Source organism: Colletes gigas, unplaced genomic scaffold (assembly GCF_013123115.1).
Source record: "Colletes gigas isolate AHSC1104 unplaced genomic scaffold, ASM1312311v1 Colletes_gigas_Sc00007, whole genome shotgun sequence".
Lineage (NCBI taxonomy): Eukaryota > Metazoa > Arthropoda > Insecta > Hymenoptera > Colletidae > Colletes > Colletes gigas.
Genome location: NW_025106636.1, coordinates 425,569 through 445,748, shown reverse-complemented (window position 1 = coordinate 445,748; position 20,180 = coordinate 425,569). Strand labels below are relative to the sequence as shown.

The window sequence follows — 20,180 nt, the reverse complement described above, 5'->3', positions numbered from 1 at the left end:
GTTGTGGAGTAAAATTGGGTGCAAGATGGATTTTGAAAAAGGAAAAACTTTCAATAAAGATTTGATAATCTTCTATGGCGTTCGCGCCTTTTACAGTATCCTCCAGCAAGTGATGAAATTCGCGGGAATTATTGGTCATGCGCACTGGAGCGCGTGATCACTGCCGTATACACTTAACTAGAATGTAAGGTACCGTTGGATCCCAGTAAGGAACAAAATTCAAGGAAGTTACAGGGAAATAGACAAACACAAAAAATTTCCTCTTAATCTACACGAGTATAGCTAGAGAAATACGTAGGGGATCTTAGATAAGTTAATTTTTGTGTGATTGGCGAGCATTCGAAGTAGAAAGTTCAATTGTATACAGAACACGGGAATTTCCAACATGCACCTCTTTTTGCGCCAAAGATACATCTATGGCAGAAAGCTAAATTCTAGTGAGCACGTCCAAAATTCCCACGAGTGTCCATTGTTGCGTGACCACGCGAACGTAGCCCCAGAAATATAATAATCGATAGGTAAATTAGGAGCGAAATTCAAAAGCGGATGGTTATGCGTGATTGAGAGAATATTGTTAAGGATGCGCGATGCTGGTGGCACGCGTGGGAAAGATCTTGGGTAGAGCTCGAAAACAGGAAGAGGACACCAATTAGCAGACCCCGAAACGAATCGCGAGTTTCTTGTAAGTCACGTAACCTCTTGAAAAGGCCTTGTCCTTTTGTTAGTCTTAGGAGCGTCGATCGACTCCAGAAATGTTGGCAACGCTAAGGAAGTCATAAATTTCCTTCAAGGGTTGTTCTCTCGATCCTCGGAGCAGAGCCTATTTTCTCTTCCCACGTAGGCACCCCGCTGTGTAACGGAAAAGCGCGACTCCACCGAGTTCCCACCACCACCCGAAGACGGAGGGAAAGTTAGACGCCGATTCGCGGGGGCGTGCGTGCATCGGAAGGACGGCCTACCGCTTGGATCTGATGCGTCCTTCACCCTGATTGGACTACGAGGATCTATGGGAGGACTAGGAGGATTTGGCCAACGACTTCGGCGAGGACCTCGGAGGTGACTTCGAAACGCTACGATTTTTCTTATGTCATTGCGTCTCTAACCGGCCTTCGGACCAGTAGAATAAAGTACGAAGTTACCTAACGAAAGAGTTCTCTTGTCTAGTTTTATTAAATTCCCACACTCCGACAAGCAGAGCGGTTCTGCGCTCCACGGGCACCAACCCGCGTTCTTATCTCAAATTCCCCGCTAAAATACGCGACACCATCACTGCCTCCAGGTGAATCGTATTGCCAACTCTTCGGAAACAAACTCCTAGACTGTCGCTACACATATTGTCAATACATTATAATTTTGCAATAGAGCCGGTTGCAGTCTGTAGATGGCGCAAACTGCACTATTTTTCGATACTATATAAATGCCGAGTCTCACATATATACATATATACATATATATATATATAAAACGAACGTTATATTGAAACCGGTTGCCGGTTGGATATTTCTTTGTGCTGAACATTAGCTAGCAAATAGTTGGGTGACGTGTCTTAGCTCCTGGTAAGCTGCAATTTACTTTAAATATAAAAAGAAAGATATCAGTTTCGTGCAATATAATCCGAATTTTAAACGAACGTTCACTTTCTATTAGTCCTTAAATTTATTTTATCTCGCGTTCGCTCGTTTCTTTTTTTTTTATTCAAGTACATCGGAATTGACGTCGTAACAATTGCGAAAGAACGTTGCAAACGGTAACGCAATTTCAATTCCGAGAAACGTGAATAATGATTTTACACAAATTTACGATTACGTAACTGAATTCCTTCTACGTTTCATCCGTACTTTCATAATCCGGCGTTTCCTTTTCAAATATTTTCGATCGTGCAAAACGTTGTTACGGCGAAGAAAAATTGTCGCCGGAATTTAACGATTACCGACGCCACTGTTACAGATCAATCTATCGATATCAGATAGAGAATTGCTGCGTAATGTACGAAACTGCTTTAATTTAAATAGATTACCACACATTTAAAATTATATAAATTATCGAAAGACGACTATGAACGTTGTAAATTATTTTAACATCGATGTATTTGCATTCGTGCATTAATTAACGCCATTACCAATTTTTATTAAGTATTTCACACGATATTTACGATATATCAATTGTTTTTAAATCACGTAATAATGTTTGATATCAATTTAGTTAATCGCTAGCCTCCTTACGTACAGAAACATATATCCTTGAACTTATGTTAAGATATATTGCCTAGTGTCAGAGGATACAAAGCTTTCATTATGCATCTATATTATCTGGCTTCTCGTGGACATTAAGATCTTTTCTTAATAAGTTTCATAGATTAAATAACTTTATTCTTTGATGCAAACAAGAAAAGGTACACAAATTGCAAGTAACTAGTTTTTTACATCGTTTTAAGCAAGTATTCGCAACGTACAGGCTTTTTTGGGCACAGAGTAAAATGTATGCACAATCTTAGCAATTAGAAACAAAACAAATGCGTAAGAGAACGTAAGAAAGAAAAGAATAATTATTAAGCGAAAGAACTTATAATCCGAAAGAGATGTTTAAGTTATCCTCTTCCTTCGTTGCAATTAAGGCTCTAAGATACAACTTTTATACGTACAGATTACTTGAAAATTATGTAACAGCAAACTACTTTGGTCCAATGTTGCTAACGTCGTTTAAATTGCAGAAATCTAGAAAGACATCATGCCGGTTCCAGCGATCCAAAAACCAGCCCCTGCTTTCAAAGGCACAGCGGTTGTAAATGGAGACTTCAAAGACATTTCTCTCTCCGATTACAAAGGAAAATATGTCGTTCTGTTCTTCTACCCGTTAGACTTGTAAGTATATTGCTGGAAGACAGTGAAAATTTGTTTGTGACTGTAAATCATGCGTGATTTATTTTGTAGCACGTTTGTTTGTCCAACCGAGATCATCGCTTTCTCCGATCGCTCTGACGAGTTTGAAAAAATAGGCTGCAAGCTGATCGCAGCGTCGACCGACTCTCACTTCAGTCATTTAGCGTGGGTGAATACACCGCGCAAACAGGGTGGTCTTGGCGAAATGAGCATTCCTCTTCTCGCCGACAAAAGTTCAAAAATCGCACGCGACTATGGCGTGCTCGATGAAGAGACCGGTGTTCCATTCCGTGGTCTCTTCATCATAGACGATAAACAAAATCTACGTCAAGTCACTATCAACGATCTACCGGTTGGCAGGTGAGCTCGTTTGAAAGAAATATTCACGAGATACTGATATATCAATGATGATATTTATCGTCTAATCGATACGTTTGTTCGTAGATCCGTCGATGAGACTTTACGTTTGGTTCAAGCATTCCAATTCACCGATAAACACGGAGAAGTATGTCCGGTTGGTTGGAAACCAGGAAAGAAAACAATGAAGCCCGATGTCGTCGGCTCAAAGGAATATTTCAAGGATTCGTAAACGAAGCGAATAAATATATCCATGTACTTTTCTGTCTTACTTACGTCTATTGTATTTTGTTCATTATGAAAAACCAACTGTAATTCCATAATTATTACTAGAGGAAGGGGAAGTAGTAATATCTTAAATGTCAACTGTTTTAATTTCTTACAATAAATAGATGTATTTTGTATGTCCTTAGATGTTGATACCATTCATTTAAACAATGGTGTGTTTTACTATGTATTCGATCTTGCATTCGATAGTAACTATTCGCTTTAGAAGAAATTATATTTTTACGGAATGTCGTGGAGCTGTTCGTAATCATCGTATCGCGAATTTTTGACAGCAGATAAGAAGAAACTCATTTTTTTAGTCTTGTGACGTTGTTCTTAATTATGAATAATTATAATAGTACTCTTTAAGTTATACAGTCTCTGTGAACCGATGGTCTGTTTCAATAATCGATCGAAAATGATTTAAATCAGCGAAACGAGAGGTCATACGGTACATTAATTTAATCTCAGTGTTACATCGAGACGTTTTTTAAAGAGCATATGCAATCGACGATAACGCACGCAAGTTACAGCGTTTAAACGGATTGAAACTAGTCGTGATATCGATTCTGAATAACTTACACGGAACAGATCGATTTTAGTTATTGTTCTAACATTGACTCGTCGGAGAATAAAACTGTTAAAAGTGGTGCATGTTAAACTAAACGCTACAGAAATTTATGTTATTATACATTTCTTTATTTATACAAAAACAACCGTATAACATTGAAATTCTGTACTCGTTTAGTTATTAGATATATTTCGACCTTCTCGAATTTTTTTCTCGAAAATGCGCAGGATTTCGGGGGTATGTCTTTTGACCAAAAATGCTTGTACTTGACCCCTGCAACTAAAAATAATTTTTTTAGAACGATTGGAAATTTTTTAATTTTGTCGAATATTTCAGCATCTACTCGAATTTTTTTCTCGAAACTGGGTAGGATTTTGGGAGTATGTCTATTCACCAAAAATGATTGTAATGGACCCCCGCAACCGAAAATAATTTTTCCAAAACGATTTGAAATGTTTCAATTTTGTCGAAAAATTTCACATCTTCTCGAATTTTTTTCTCGAAAGTGGGTGGGATTTCGAGGGTATATCTAATGATGAAAAATGATTGTCATTGACCCCCACAACCGAAAATAATTTTTCCAGAACGATTTGAAATTTTTGAATTTAATTGTTAATAACTTTTCAACGAAGCCTTCGTCAACAAATTGGTATTCTTGATTTTCGTCTTATTTTAGCCTCTAGAATCTCCCATTAAAATATTTCCCAAAGGTGGTCGAGCACTTGTGAGAGCGCGAGCCCTCTGGTGGCGAGCATAGGAAGCAACGCCACAGATACTCGTCCATTCTATAGAAAGATCTTTATATCATAAAGATAATTTATATTTATTTACTGTCTCTGCTGGTTGCTCGTAAAATAAAAAATTGAACGAGTCGTCGGAATGAAATTGAAAAAATCGCAGCTAATACTTTCTAATCACAAGTAAAAATTCTTAAACGATAGTTATCTGTAGGATCGTACAGCGAGACCGGTCGCAATCGATCTTGATACTGAAGAGGCACAGGTGCGGCGAACATAAACAGCCGAATGCTCGCCACCGACAAATTTCAACCGGTCGATTATATTTATCGCTTGATTCCAGTCGGCAGATTACATTATTTCGATGTTTAAAGCGTTACGGCTCTGTCTTGTCGCGTCTGTTCTCTCGTGAAGATAGGGGGGGAATCGGATGTGGCAGTGGGACCGAGAAAATATTCGCCAGGGGTTTCGGGATCTCTCCACTAAACGGAGTCAAATAAAGCAATCTCCACGATCAGACAACGACGACGCGGCGGCGGTTCGTCTTTTATCCTCCATTTTATATCCCCCACCCCCCTCCCCCCTTTGCCGTTTCTGTCCGACTTCCTCAAACCAGCCCCCCGGGCCTTTTGGTCCTTCGAGCATTTTGACAACAGTGGCTTGCGAATCCAGATTCCTACTCTTTGTCGAGGGGGAATCTTTCTGACAGAGCCTAGGTGGTAGCCCGCCGAACAATTAATTGCTTCGAACAATATTTACGTTCTCTTGTCCAACAGGTTACCTTTTCTTTCCTTCTTTTATAATTTTTATTTCTTTTACCCCCGCATCGAACCGATTCTACGTCCACCGTGGCAAAGAAAGATGTCGCTAGATTTTTATCGAACTCGAAAAAATTCTCCTGGCTCACCTTTTACGCAAGGTATTACATATGTATTTCTAAGAACGGCGAGGGAAGAAAAGAGCCACGCGACAGCCATTGGACATTTTCTCAGGCGAGCATATAAATAGATGCAGGTATTTCCAACAATTTAAGTAAAATGATTTACTTCGTTTTCTTCGCGAGAAAATAAAATCGAAACGGTCTATGATCAATTGTGTATTTTTGTTCACGAGTTTCTCTGACATACTAACCTCTTTACTGTACGTGTATTCGAGAACAAAAGATTAGATATAGCGTAGACCTATCATTGAATGTACCTATGTGTCGAACAAGTGGAGGGGATTACGTAAACTCCTTACCATTATTCTTTCTCCTACGAAATGCTAACGTTATCGGTTAAAGATAAAAATACGACGTTTGTGTTTTCAACGTTTCGAATGAAGATTAATATGGCCACCAAAATTGTATCAACCGTATAATTATTCACGTTAACCTTTTCACAGTGAGTATATCAGACTTTGAAGACACGTTAAAACTTTTATTCTTTTTCCCTCTGTATCTACTACGTAACCAATTTCAATTATCTTGTATCTCTTTATATTTTACTGAATGGTTATAGAATGTATCCTTGAATATTACCAAGGGTCTATACTATATTATTCAATTCTAAAAGCTTCTTATTATTTGTTAATTAGTGAATGGTCAAGCTAGGAGGATAGGTTAATCGAATTGGCGGGAAACATGTTCATGGCATACCTCCATCCCTATTCTGTGACCCTGATACGGTTTTGTAGTTCGAGCCCCAATCCATAGATGGCGTCGCATGTATTAAATAAAGAAATGACCATATTCATAATCTTCTGCGAATATTTTCTTCTATTTTCAGTTGTTAGAACTCCGATCCATTGATAGCGCCATATATTTTCGGAAACTTAACGCAACGACCAACAGCAGTATTGCTTCCAATAATTATTTACAGTCTGTGCCCAGTGATGATACATTGAGCACCGGGTGCTTCTTTATTATTCCTATGTATGAACGTACAAATGTATATCATTTCAGATATCACTTCTGATATATCTGGCAATGTGTAACCATTACTACTGGCTACTGCCAGCCTCTCGTAGCCTCTGCTGGCTTCTGCTTGCCTCTGCTGACTACTGCTGACCACTCCCGATACTTTCGACAACGTATAACGATTACTACTGATAACTGCCAGCCTCTCCAAGTCTCCGTTGGCCTCTCCTGACCTCCGCTTATATTTCTGACAACTTATAACAATTACGACTGACTTCTGCCAACCCCCGTTGGCCTCTGCTGACCATTGCTGATCTCGACGTGCCTTTACTGGTGGCTAACTTGACTTAGCAGGTAATGTCATAAAACTGATTTACCTAGTTATACCCCTTTTTACCCGAAGTATAAGGTACGACTACATGTACTTTTGAATTTTCCTACAGTCCTCCGCTGGCCTCTGCCGACCGCTGCTGACCTTTCCCGGTATTTCTGACAACGTATAACGATTACTACGGGCTACTGCCAACGTCTCCCGGCCTCTACGGACTTCTGCTGGCCTCTGCTGACCACGGCTTATATTTCTGACAACGTATGACGATTACTACTGACTTCTGCCAACCTCCGCTGGCCTCTACCGACCGCTGTTGACCACTCCTGTTACTTCTATCAACGTATAACGATTACGACTGGCTACTGCTAGCCTCTCCCAGCCTCTGTTGGCCTCTCCTGACCACCGCTTATATTTCTGACAACGCACAACGATTACTAATGACTTCTGCCAGCCTCCGCCGGCCTCTACTGGCCGCTGCTGACCACTCCTGTTACTTCCGACAACGTATAACGATTTGTAGGTGTTACTGCTTGATCCTGCTGGTCTCTACATGCCTCTACAAGCCTCTACAAGCCTCTACATCCCTCTGCTGTCCTCTGCTGGTCTCTGCTGGTCCCTGCTGGCCTCTGCTGACCGCTGCTGACCACTCCTGATACTTCCGACAACGTATAACGATTACTACGTGTTACTGCTTGCACCTGCTGGTCTCTACATCCCTCTACATGCCTCTACATCCCTCTGCTGTCCTCTGCTGGTCTCTGCTGGTCCCTGCTGGCCTCTGCTGACCGCTGCTGACCACTCCTGATACTTCCGACAACGTATAACGATTACTACGTGTTACTGCTTGCACCTGCTGGTCTCTACATCCCTCTACATCCCTCTGCTGTCCTCTGCTGGTCCCTGCTGGCCTCTGCCGACCGCTGCTGACCACGCCTGATACTTCCGACAACGTATAACGATTACTACGTGTTCCTGCTTGCTCCTGCTGGTCTCTACATGCCTATACATCCCTCTACATCCCTCTACTGGCCTCCGCTGGTCCCTGCTGGCCTCTGCTGACCGCTGCTGACCACTCCTGATACTTCCGACAACGTATAACGATTACTACGTGTTACTGCTTGCTCCTGCTGGTCTCTACATCCCTCTACATCCCTCTGCTGGCCTCTGCTGTCCTCTGCTGGCCCCTGCTGGCCTCTGCTGACCACTGCTGACCTTTATTGACAACTTCTGCCATGATATACATGTATTAAAACATTATAATGTAAATCTATGACAATAAATGATATAATTTCAAAGAATTCTATGTGTTCTCATCATTTTTACCTTTCTTTTCCTCTCGAAATCATTCCCATAGTTATAAGATACGTGCCACCTCTTCCCACATCATGTCCTCCTGATAACAAAGTCTTAAACGAAAAATTTCTAAGTTCCTCGAAAAGATTTGAGGGGTCCCGTTTAAATTTTTGAAAGTCCTGAAACAATTGGAAAGTCCTGAAACAGCTGGAAAGTCCTGAAACAACCGGAAAGGCCTGAAACAACCAAAAATTCCTGGCAGCTGGAAATCCTGAAACAACTGGAAAAGCCTGAAACAGCTAGGAAAGCCTGAAACAGCGAAAAAGCCCTGAAACAACGAAAAATTCCTGGCAGCTGGAAAGTCCTGAAACAGCTGGGAAAGCCTGAAACAGCGAAAAAAGTCCTGAAACAACGAAAAAGTCCTGGAATTTCTTGGAAACGCCGAAAATTCTTGGAAACCGTGAATTTTTAGCAAAGTTCTGAGTTTTGAGGACATCCGAGGTGTTTCCGGACTTCCTAGTGGGTTCAGGGAAACCAAGGAGTTTCAGGGTGTCTTATAACTAAGGTAATGATTTGGAGAGGTAAAGAAAGGTAAAAAATGATGAGAAGACATAGAATTCTTTGTAATTATATCATTTATTGCCATAGATTTACATTATACAAAGTTTTAATACATATACATCATGTTAGAAGTTGATAACAAGGGTCAGCAGTGGTCAGCACGGGTCAGGGGGGTCGGGGGGGTCAGCAGGGGTCAGCAGTGGTCAGCAGTAGTCGGCAGGGGCCAGCAGAGGGATGTAGAGGCATGTAGAGGCATGTAAAGACCAGCAGGAGCAAGCAGTAACACGTAGTAATTGTTATACGTTGTCGGAAGTATCAGGAGTGGTCAGCAGCGGTCAGCAGGGGCCAGCAGAGGACAGCAGAGGGATGTAGAGGCATGTAGAGACATGTAGAGACCAGCAGGGGCAAGCAGTAACACGTAGTAATCGTTATACGTTGTCGGAAGTATCAGGAGTGGTCAGCAGCGGTCAGCAGAGGACAGCAGAGGGATGTAGAGGCTTGTAGAGGCTTGTAGAGGCATGTAGAGACCAGCAGGAGCAAGCAGTAACACCTACTAATCGTTATACGTTGTCGGAAGTAACAGGAGTGGTCAGCAGCGGCCAGTAGAGGCCGGCGGAGGCTGGCAGAAGTCATTAGTAATCGTTGTGCGTTGTCAGAAATATAAGCGGTGGTCTACAGAGGCCAGCAGAGGCTGGGAGAGGCTAGCAGTAGCCAGTCGTAATCGTTATACGTTGATAGAAGTAACAGGAGTGGCCAGCAGCGGTCAGTAGACGCCAGCGGAGGTTGGCAGAAGTCAGTAGTAATCGTTACACGGTGTCAGAAATATAAGCCGTGGTCAGCAGAGGCCAGCAGAAGCCCGTAGAGGCCGGGAGACGTTTGCAGTAGCCCGTAGTAATCGTTATACGTTGTTAAAAATACCAGGAAAGGTCAGCAGCGGTCGGCAGAGGCCAGCGGAGGACTGTAGGAAAATTCAAAAGTACATGTAGTCGTACCTTATACTTTGGGTAAAAAGGGGTATAACTAGGTAAAACAGTTTTATGACATTACCTGCTATGTCAAGTTAGCCATCAGTAAAGGCACGTCGAGATCAGCAATGGTCAGCAGAGGTCAACGGGGGTTGGCAGAAGTCAGTCGTAATTGTTATAAGTTGTCAGAAATATAAGCGGAGGTCAGGAGAGGCTGGCAGTAACCAGTAGTAATCGTTATACGTTGTCGAAAGTATCGGGAGTGGTCAGCAGTGGTCAGCAGGGGGCAGCAGAGGCAGGCAGAAGTCCGCACATGCTGGCAGAGGTTAGCAGAGACCAGCAGAAGCCAGCAGAGGCTGCGAGAGGCTGGCAGTAGCTAGCAGTAATGGTTATACGTTGCCAGATATATTAGAAGTGACATCTGAAATGATATACGTATGTACGCTCATGCATAGGAATAATATAAGAGAATTTCTTTTCGTTCAATAATTCAAATATGATCAGGGGGTCTTAAAACGTGTATTTCCGTAAGAAAAGTTTCACCAAATTCCTTTTCATTATAGTACTTTGCTTATGTACGCTTACATAGGTTGGAAAGTAAGAAATACCTGGGCAGTCGAGACTTGGAATCGTATGCCGTTGTCGCGAAGTTGAATTTTAGTCGTTCAAGAGCGAGAAGGCGAATGTGAGCCTTCCTCTCTCGACTCCCACGAGACGGTCCGAACTTACTTCGGGCAGCTTCGGGGAATCGAGAAAGAGGGCATGCGTCCAGTTTGCCTTTGTCGACTTTCCGAAACTCCACGAGCTCACGTACGTGCGATCTGGCATGTGTGAATAGAGGGCACCGTCGATGCTTTTCTGGCACCTCTGGCTGTGTCTTCTTCTTACGGAAGAATGGTAATTTTTACAGCTTTCTAACGATAAAATTATTAATTATCAAATTCTATTTTGTTCGCGATTCGCGTGTATTGCCACAGAGAATAGGTATAGAAGTTTGCTACGGTAAATTTTTGTATTTTAACGATAGATTGGTCGCTTGATTCCTTTCGTACCGGATGAAGGAATACTGGTTTGGAAACGGTTTCGTGCCGGGGTGGAAATGAACCGATACAAGTAGGTACCTGGAATAGATTTATTTGTTCTTTTCTGTTTTTCATGTTTTTCTCGACACTTAACGTATCGATAACTGTTTGATTATCAGGCGAAGTAAATAAAAAGTTTGAGAGAAAGAGAACGAAAGAGGAGTCATCGTCGAATAAAGGAGGCTGCAGGTTCTCAAATTGCAACGAAACCTGACACCGACGCGTCGCATGGGTTTCGTATGACAACTAGACCACCGATGACGATGCTGGTTTTTCCTTGGCTCTCGACATCGTCCCTTGATACGAGCCTGGTATCGACACTTGTAAGTAACTGTACCAATTTCGAATTTATATCAGAAATTCCCAAACGTCGGAACAGCCGACGAGAAAAGGTTAGAAAAACGTAACGATAGATTCGCCAATTTAGCTTTCCAATTCTCTGGAAACGAAACGATAAGGTTAACGAATCGACATTTTATGTTTATTCGTAATTAAGCTTCGAACGAATCTAATATTAAAAGAAGGCAAGGGCACATGCTGTGTACAATTCCAAGGTTTTATAAAATAACTTTATTTTCCAACGCATCGCTCATCAGTCTTGAGAAAGAGCACGTTAATATTTATAATAAATTATAAGTACTTACATGACTTGGTTCGTTTTATAATACAATACTAAACTAGATGCCTTATTCGTCGAATTATTGCTATTTTACAAAATATACAAACTTTCTATTATTTACAGAAATTTTCATTATACGATCCTATTTCTCGCGCAACAATGTTTCTGCTAATTTGTGTATTTTCATGGTTACGAATGAAAATTGAATTATTTGATCGTTCGTTAATTCCAATGCTTGTTTCGATAGATTGAAATTATTATTGCCCACGAATATTATGATTTTCTATCTCACATGCCCCCCTCCCCCCACTGAAGATTTTCGTCTTTTAATGAAATTCATCTTTTTGCAAGTCATATTCACCTTTTTTATCAAATCAAATTCACTGTTACAAATTCGATTTATTCTTTTGGAAATGAAGTTTATCGAAATATATACTTTTTCAAGCTATCGTAATAAAGATAAAATACTTATTCAACACTACGAGTATTAATTGGTCACGTCTCTGTAAAACTTCACTTTTCGGTCAGTCACAAGGCAAATATCATCTGCAAAATGGTTAATTTCGCTAAACTAGACGCGGAAACATTTTCGAATACAATTTTTCCATCGATAGAATACCGGATCAGTGAGTAATTACTAGATCGTGGATCTTTATATAAATTCATATTTTTATTAATAGAATTAATGAAATAGAAGCTTAGCAGAAGGTCGTCTCAACCCCTAAACATAACCATTTCTATCTTCAAGTGTTTCTTATATTTCTGCATTGTACAGTTTTTTCTTTTCAGAATTAAAATTCCCCATAAATGCATAAGCATCCGCGGGTCTAGTAATTACTTCACTTTCGAGTATTACAGGAATTTCGATATCCGTCGGTAACGTAATTTCCATAAGAAATTATCCGTGAAAAGGAAATCTTGAAAATCTTGAATCGTGAATACGATCGATAAATACAGAGGAAAGAGATATATGTACCGTATATCGATACGGCTTCGTACCGGTATTTCAGTATCTCGATTTTCTCTGACTCCCCCCAGTAAGTAAGCATAATTTATTGCAACAAATCGTAGAGTGCCGTGATATAAGACTGCGCCATCTGTAGCGTCTCGTACTTGGACAATTGCCGGTCGTTCCCCAACGAGGGCAGATAAGTTCTCAATCTATCGAAAGCTTTGTTCAAATTCTGCATCCTTCTTCGTTCCCTGGCGTTCGCCGCCAGTCTGCGTTTCCTCACGATCATCGAGCTGACGTATTTCCCCCGTCTCCTGACGGAGTCGCGACTCTCCTCGATCCCGTCGTTCCGCGAACGCGTCTGATCGGCACCGTCGGTGTCGCTCATCTCCGCGTCGTCCTCGCTATCCCCGTCCGCGATTCTGTCGGAGAAGCTGCTGGCGTTGCTGATGATACTGTCGCGACGCGACTGTTTCTCCCCGCGGTTCGCGTCCGGTTCGACGTCCACCGTTCCATCGGTATCCGCGTCCATGCTGTTCACCTCCTCCGTCAGATCTATCGCGTTCATAGGATCGCGGTTAGGTTCGGTACCGATCGTCGACAGGCTCCGTTTGCCCGCGTACCTGTCGTTGAAAAGCTCCATCGAGCCCAGGAGGCGGTAAGTGACCGGTCCGCCGCCGGTCACGCCATCCGATTCGGACGACACGGACAAACTGTTCGCGGGGCTGACGGATCTAAGGCTCGCGGTCGGGCTAGGCGTGTGCCAACCGTCGCTGCAGTTGCTGTCATAGACGATGCACTGGGGCACCGTGATACCGTTCACCGGGGCGACGTCGGTCTTCTTCGAGTACGCGTAACTCGGCAGGTCCAGGTACATGCACGATACCGGCTCGTCTTCTCTCGGCGGGAACATGTAACCGTAACGAAACATTTCCTGCAGTTCCATGCCAAAGTGTTGGTCGAACAGTCGGACAAGCTGGCTACCCCTAACAGTGCGGTCCCGTACTTCCACTGAACGTCCACTGCATCGACGCGGAGTCGCACGGGTCGCTGCGTAAAACCGACGATTATAGACGAAATTGTTCTAGCGAGAATCGTGGATCGTGATCGTGGGGATCACGAGCGCAGGAACCGAAACGTTTCCTCGAAATTCTGTGCACGCACGCCGGGGGTACGGCCGTCCGGGATAATTCTGAACTCGTCTGCCGCAACGCCAAGGGATTTATGCATTTTCGAAGCGAGGCACACTCGTGGCAGCACGTGCCGTCCGACCAATCGAAATTCAACGGCTCCCCCCACCATTTCCACGCTCAAGTAGAGCCAATCATCTCGGAGTATGCGTGCCGGTTAGTGCAACAGGTGGCACGGCGCCTTCAATCTATACGATCGTGTGTACAGAACCGCGTAGCCATTACGCGCGCCCCTTCGCATGTGTGTGCGTGTGCAGCATGGGGGTGGGGGGCCCTTTGCCTGTTACACACGCGACGCAACCCTCTGTACGCGCGACCGCGTGGGTGAATAGGGACGATGCTTATCAAGTAACTGATGCGATTATCTGCAAAGTGTAAGGACCTACAGTTACCAAAGGGCTGCTCGAATCTCACCTTTCGAATGGTCCAAAAACTTTTTAACGCCGCTACGCTGCTGAACAAAATTATTACGATAGAATGAGAAACGAGAGCTTGCAAGAGGGAGGACACTGTCCGACTTGGATTTTAATGTACTTTCGCAGAACGATAGTAGACTAATCCCTTTCGACACCTGTTAAATATTAGGCGTAGATGTTCGATTATTTTTAAGATACGAATAATTAAAGCGGTGTGGTATTTTATTTCTTATGAAGCGTAATTTTTTTTTTGGCATAAATATTGCAATTCTATTGTATTCGTATAATACGAGGAACTTATTTTGGTAAAACTACGTGGTCAATTTTCGAATCGTGTGTACCTTGTAATAGTAAAATTCTCGATGAAGTGAAATTGGTTCATGTTTTATAATAAAGCAAGTGAAATAATTTAATAAATTTTAAAGTGGTATAATTTTGAAACTATTCGGTGTAGGGCATAAGTGTATTGATACTCTTTTGTAGCGATTTAAAAACTGCACCGAATAGCGAGATCAGAATTATAAAATTCCAACTTTTTTAAAAAGTGCAATTGCACTTATGAGATGCACCGCTGCAACTGTATCCTTTTTAAAAATGAAACTCTATGACTGCGACGGCACTGTTCAATCTAGTTTTTTGAGCTCTACAAAATAGTATTAAGGTACTTATGCCATAAATCTAATAGTTTAAAAGTTATAATAATTTAGTATACTTTAAAGTACTATAACTATTATACTGTTGAGTATAGGGCATAAGTGTCTTGATATTCTTTTGTAGCGATTTAAAAACTGTACCGAATAGCGTGATCAGAATTATAAAATTCTAACTTTTTTAAAAAGTGCAATTGCACTTATGAGATGCACCGAACTGCATCCTTTTTTAAAAATGAAACTCTATGACTGCGACAGCACTGTTCGATCTAGTTTTTCGAGCTCTACAAAATAGTATTAAAGTACTTATGCCATAAATCTATCAGTTTAAGAGTTATGGCAATTTAAAGTATATTAAATTGTTATAAATTATAAGTATTGAACTATTAAATTTACGATGAAAATTATGAAAAATTGTAGAGTTCCATGTGTGAGAAAGATACAGTTGCATCGATGCATAGAAATTAAGTCCCTTGAATTGACAATTTAATAATAATATATGAAATTTCATGAAGAACAGCGAACTTCTCGTTCTTTACGAGAACTTTATTAAATCGTTGATGCGGAATATCTTTAAATTAAAAACTAATAAGCCTGGGGATCGTTGTATTCTATTCCTCATAAGGTTCGGTTTCATTATACGCTAACAAAAATATTCCAAGTCAGTGTCCAATATCTATTTCTTTCACATTTCCGTGAATACTCGATGTTGGTTTAAAATTTCAATTTGTTGTTTATTAAATTACGATCCTCGTCGTATTTTCGGAATATCGAACGTCACGAGCTCGTGGTAGGATACGATGTGATCGTAAGACCGGTGTCGAGAACCTTTTTAAAAAATTTTTTAAACCAACGATCGGGTGAAGCGACTGCAACAAGGAACGCGGTCCATCGGAAATTTACCTTGGGAAAAGAATGGGATCGTATCTAGAAAAAGGGTGCAAATACCTCAGGGGCGTAAGGTCCAGTTACATCTTTACTCGCTCAATTAGCGAAAACAGGTAGGATAAAGTTTGCGGCAAGCACGACGGTGGTCTGAAGCAACCCGATCTCTGTCATTCCCTTCAGACGCAGCCGTCTTGAATTTCGGGATCGCCTCTCGCCGTCCTCCTAAAATTCTTCCTAAGTAGCGGCACGATAATCCTCCGCTTAAAAACTTTTGGTACTTTTCGTACCTTCAACGAGACCAACCATCTTCTAGTTACCATCGATAAATGCTCTACGTTCCAACGCTCGTCATCTCTAGCAAACTCCATCACCCTATTTTTACACGACAAAAGAGCATCAACCCCTCCAGTGGACTTTCCAATCTCGAATTATTTTACTCAACATTGATTTTTACCAAATTAGTAAAATTGGAAATCAACATTTCTTTAAAGCATTTAAAGAATAATGAATTAACAGAGGAAAATATATGCATAAAGTTTGTTTTCTACGCGTAGGTGTGGTTCTAGCAGTTATGGTTAGCGTCTAATTCGCGGTTTCAAGTGAAACTGGCAAGAATTTCACCAATGTAAACGTTGTATTATAGCTAAATGAATGGGGGAAAAGAGGAAGAAAGGATGCAAGTTAAACGTTTCGTTGCATTAAAATTTTTTTGCCATTTTCGCGCGATAATGTTTTCCCTCGAACGGGTGTATAATTTAAAAATTGATTACTTTCATCTATTATCGTTCCGATTCATCACGGAAACGTGGCGGAACCAATAATTAGGGCTTCGAAATGTATGCTCGGCCGTGTCTATCCTTGCTTTATTCACCCACGGCATCTCGCCTCTGCCTTTCCACTCTTTCTTCTTCGTCTCTCGGCTTACTTTGTCGGTGTCTCGGTTCGATCTATCTTATCTTTGCTTGCTCGAACCACCCCCTCGAAGGAAATTTCGATTTTCTCATAAATTTCGCTCCGAGCGAACGTGGAAAACTATTCTACAGACTTTTAGTAACCGTGGAATAAGAAAAAATTGTAATGGGAGATTTTAGAGGTAAAAATAGAACGAATATCAAGAATACCAATTTGTTGATCGAGGCTTCTTTAAAAAGTTATTAACATTTAAAGCTCCGCCCATTCTGAATTTTTTTCTCGAAAGTGGGTAAGATTTTGGGGGTATGTCTATCCATAAAAAATGATTGTAATTGACCCACGCAACTAAAAATAATTTTTTTAGAACGATTTGAAATTTTTCTTTTTCTTCGAAAAAGTTGGGCATCTTCTCGAATTTTTTTCTCGAAAATGCGCAGGATTTCGGGGGTATGCGTAATGGCCAAAAATGATCGTGATCGAGCCTTGCAACCGAAAATAATTTTTTTAGAATGATTTGAAATATTTTAATTTCATCGAAAAATTTAGGCATCTTCTCGAATTTTTTTCTTGAAACTGAGTAGGATTTCGAGTGTATGTCTAATGACCAAAAATGATTGTAATTGACCCCCGCGACCGAACATAATTTTTTCGAAATGATTTGATATTGTTTAATTTAATTTTTTAATAACTTACTAACGAAGCCTCAGTCAAGAAATTGATATTCTTGATTTTCGTCTTATTTTGGTCTCCAGAATCTCCCCTTATCATCCTGTATAGGTATAACACTATCATCGAGTATTGGTTGAATCAAACTTGAATAAAATCAAGTAAAACACTTTACTCGCTTTCGAGTCACCTAGACTCGAGTTAATTTGATTTACAAAAGAATTAAAATCGAGTAATGGAAACCTGGGAATAACCAATAACAAATGAATTGTAATGACGTCGAATCGTGAGCTTATTCGATTAAATTACCACGAATGCGAGTGGAAAGAAACGAAACAAGGAGGAAATATTAAGAAGCAAACAAAGCTTCGTTAAAAGGTGGTACCCGAAGGGAAAAGGAGAATAAAAAGGAAAGATTGAGAGAAAGGAGAGAAAAAGATAAGGGAACGAAGGGATATTCGTGAAGCTGTGGTGGGCTGAGGTGGGTTCTGCCGCGAGGATACTCCCTGGGCGTGAGTCGAGTAATTAAATACAAAGTGCACTCATTTGTGGAGCTCGGTGGCAAATAACATGTTACCCGCCAACTAGCGGTAATTTATGAGACCGCCGTATGACGCTTTCTTCCCTGACCCTCCACGAAGTTCACCCGTGTTCATTCCGAATACGATGAATATGCATTTAGGAATAGAGACGTGAGCATTCGCGGACAAATCAGAGAACCGAACACACGCCTACTAATCGAACGATTATCATTTCCTTAGCTTCGTCGGCCCTCTTTCTCGTCCCATTTTCGTCCTTTGCATCTCCTTAGCAATTCATCCTCGGTTGGCTGGACTTTAAAAATCCACCAAACCGTTCCATCAGCTCCTCTGCGCGTTCTTTGCATTTTCAAATATTAAAATCCTCCAATCCACTCTAAAATTATGATTTTTTAAACTTTTGCATCAAATTCAAGGTAAACATCTCCAACTACATATTAGATTTTTGGTAAGGAATTTTTTTTCTCGAATACGCGTAGGATTTCGGAGGTATGCGTGTTCACTAAAAATTATTGTAATTAACCCCTGCAAACGAAAATAATTTTTTTAGAACGATTTGAAATTTTTTAATTTTATCGAAAAATTTAGGCATCTTCTCGAATTTTTTTCTTGAATATGCGTAGGAATTCGAGGGTATGTCTGTTGACCAAAAATTATTGTAATTCACCCCTGCAACCGAAAATAATTTTTTCAGAACGATTTGAATTATTTTAATTTTGTCGATAAATTTCACACCTGCTCGAATTTTTTTCTCGAAACCGAGTAGGATTTCGGGGGTATGTCTATTGACCAAAAATGATTGTAATTAACTCCTGCAACTAAAAATAATTTTTCCAAAATGATTCGAAATGTTTTAATTTTGTCGAATTTTACAATTTTTTTCTGAAAAGTGCATAGGATTTCGGGGATAGGTTTGTTCACCAAAAATGATTGTAATTGACCCCTGGAACTAAGAATAGTTTAAACATTGATTTCAAGGTCACTATCAAGAGACGTAAAGCCTAACAAAATGCGTATAGAGCGAAGCATGATGTCCGTGCTTCGAAAAGCGATGTGCTTTCGAACAAATAGAGGAATGTGTTGCGTAGCACACGAGTTTGGGCGTCTATGGTTCCTGAACGTGTCGTGTCTAGAGCCAAATTAGAGAGACTCGTCGAAGCTTGTTAAGGGACTGCGTGCCGAACTGATTCCCGGAATACAATTACCACATTATCCGGTTCCGCTTTCGAATTCTTCATTTTGTCCTTTCGGGGTTGCACGAACGCACGGTGCTTCAGACTTATAAATTGATAGCGACATTTTGCCAACAAAAATTCGTTCATTTTTGCATTTAACCGACTGTAGAAACGAGGCAATTGACAAACTTGGATGAATATTTATTTTATGTCTCCTTGAAAATACTCCCAATGTTCGAGCCAGAGTTCGAAACTACGAAAAACTGCGGTCGTACAAAGAAGACGAAAGATTATTCGTCTTTCTATTATTTCTTAGAATTTCTTTAATATCCCTATCAAAGTTCTGTGTTATTCTTCTACAGAATAGTAGCATTTCTTTTCTCACAGAAGTTTCTTCCGCTGTATTTCTGTAATTTGTCCATTCGAGAGACGAGCAGGAATCTATAGAAAGGATCGTTTCTTTTGTATTTCGCTACTATGGATTAGATAATAGACGGACGTGGATAAATCACTATGACCGACGGTTGCACCGAAGTTGTCCGGTTAAAAAGGCGAGCGTTGCGGTCGTTGAAAACGGAGTTGTTTCGTAGTTTCGTGGAAATCGTAAAATCAGCCAGGAAGTATAGTTAGACGGAATTTTCGGTGGTTGCGGCCACGCTCCGAAAACCGATTCTGACTTCCGAACTAGCCTCTCGGGGGCGAGTTTGTCCGTTTCTTTGAAATCTGACGAGCGATTAGCGATTACGCCCTCGAAATGGTATATCGGGGCATCGGTCAAATAACTAGGCGGCTTGTCGGTACGCTCAAACAGACTAACAGAAATTAACCAAGGTCGAAATAAAGTTATTGTCTGTAATCGACTCCATATCCGGAAAAGGATAGACACGTCGGTGGTCGCTGATAGAAATGCCACTAAAAATTCTAATGGACGATTCTAGAGGCCAAAATAGGACGAAAGTCAAGAATATCAATTTGTCAATGGAGACTTTGTTGAAAAGTTATTAACGTTTAAAGTTCCGTCCTTACTGAATTTTTTTCTCGAAAATGCGTACGATTTCGGGAGTATGTCTATTCATAAAAAATGATTGCAATTGACCCACGCAACTAGAAATATTTTTTTCAGAACGATTTGAAATATTTCAATTTTGTCGAAAAATTTAGGCATTGCTCGAATTTTTTTCTCGAAAATACGTAGGAATTCGAGGGTATATCTAATGAGCAAAAATGCTTGTA

General features: G+C 40.9%; 2 protein-coding genes across 3 annotated transcripts; one reads left to right on the top strand and one right to left on the bottom strand.

Moving 5' to 3' along the window:
- The first annotated feature begins 1,401 nt into the window (after positions 1-1,401).
- LOC122396370 (peroxiredoxin 1) lies at positions 1,402-3,648 on the top strand. Of its 2 annotated transcripts, none has more exons than XM_043394696.1 (4): positions 1,402-1,556; positions 2,711-2,861; positions 2,931-3,239; positions 3,324-3,648. In XM_043394696.1, the coding sequence occupies exons 2-4, from the start codon at positions 2,728-2,730 to the stop codon at positions 3,466-3,468; spliced, it is 588 nt and encodes a 195-aa protein (XP_043250631.1). In that variant the 5' UTR covers positions 1,402-1,556; positions 2,711-2,727; the 3' UTR covers positions 3,469-3,648. The 2 variants fall into 2 exon arrangements, with proteins under 2 accessions (XP_043250631.1, XP_043250632.1); XM_043394697.1 differs by lacking the exon at positions 1,402-1,556 and adding an exon at positions 1,830-1,986.
- An 8,278-nt stretch (positions 3,649-11,926) lies between these two features.
- Positions 11,927-13,683, bottom strand: LOC122396296 (protein atonal-like). The gene has a single exon (XM_043394565.1). It carries the CDS (start codon positions 13,455-13,457, stop codon positions 12,612-12,614), a length of 846 nt encoding a protein of 281 aa, XP_043250500.1. The 5' UTR covers positions 13,458-13,683; the 3' UTR covers positions 11,927-12,611.
- Between the last annotated feature and the right edge of the window lie 6,497 nt (positions 13,684-20,180).

Excerpts from the sequence above, each read along its gene's own strand:
- LOC122396370 (XM_043394696.1), top strand. The coding sequence starts at position 2,728 with ATGCCGGTTCCAGCGATCCAAAAACCAGCCCCTGCTTTCAAAGGCACA. Across the intron at positions 2,862-2,930 it reads TTCTTCTACCCGTTAGACTT|CACGTTTGTTTGTCCAACCG; the intron begins GTAAGTATATTG and ends TTTATTTTGTAG. Across the intron at positions 3,240-3,323 it reads AACGATCTACCGGTTGGCAG|ATCCGTCGATGAGACTTTAC; the intron begins GTGAGCTCGTTT and ends GTTTGTTCGTAG.
- LOC122396296 (XM_043394565.1), bottom strand. The coding sequence starts at position 13,457 with ATGGAACTGCAGGAAATGTTTCGTTACGGTTACATGTTCCCGCCGAGA.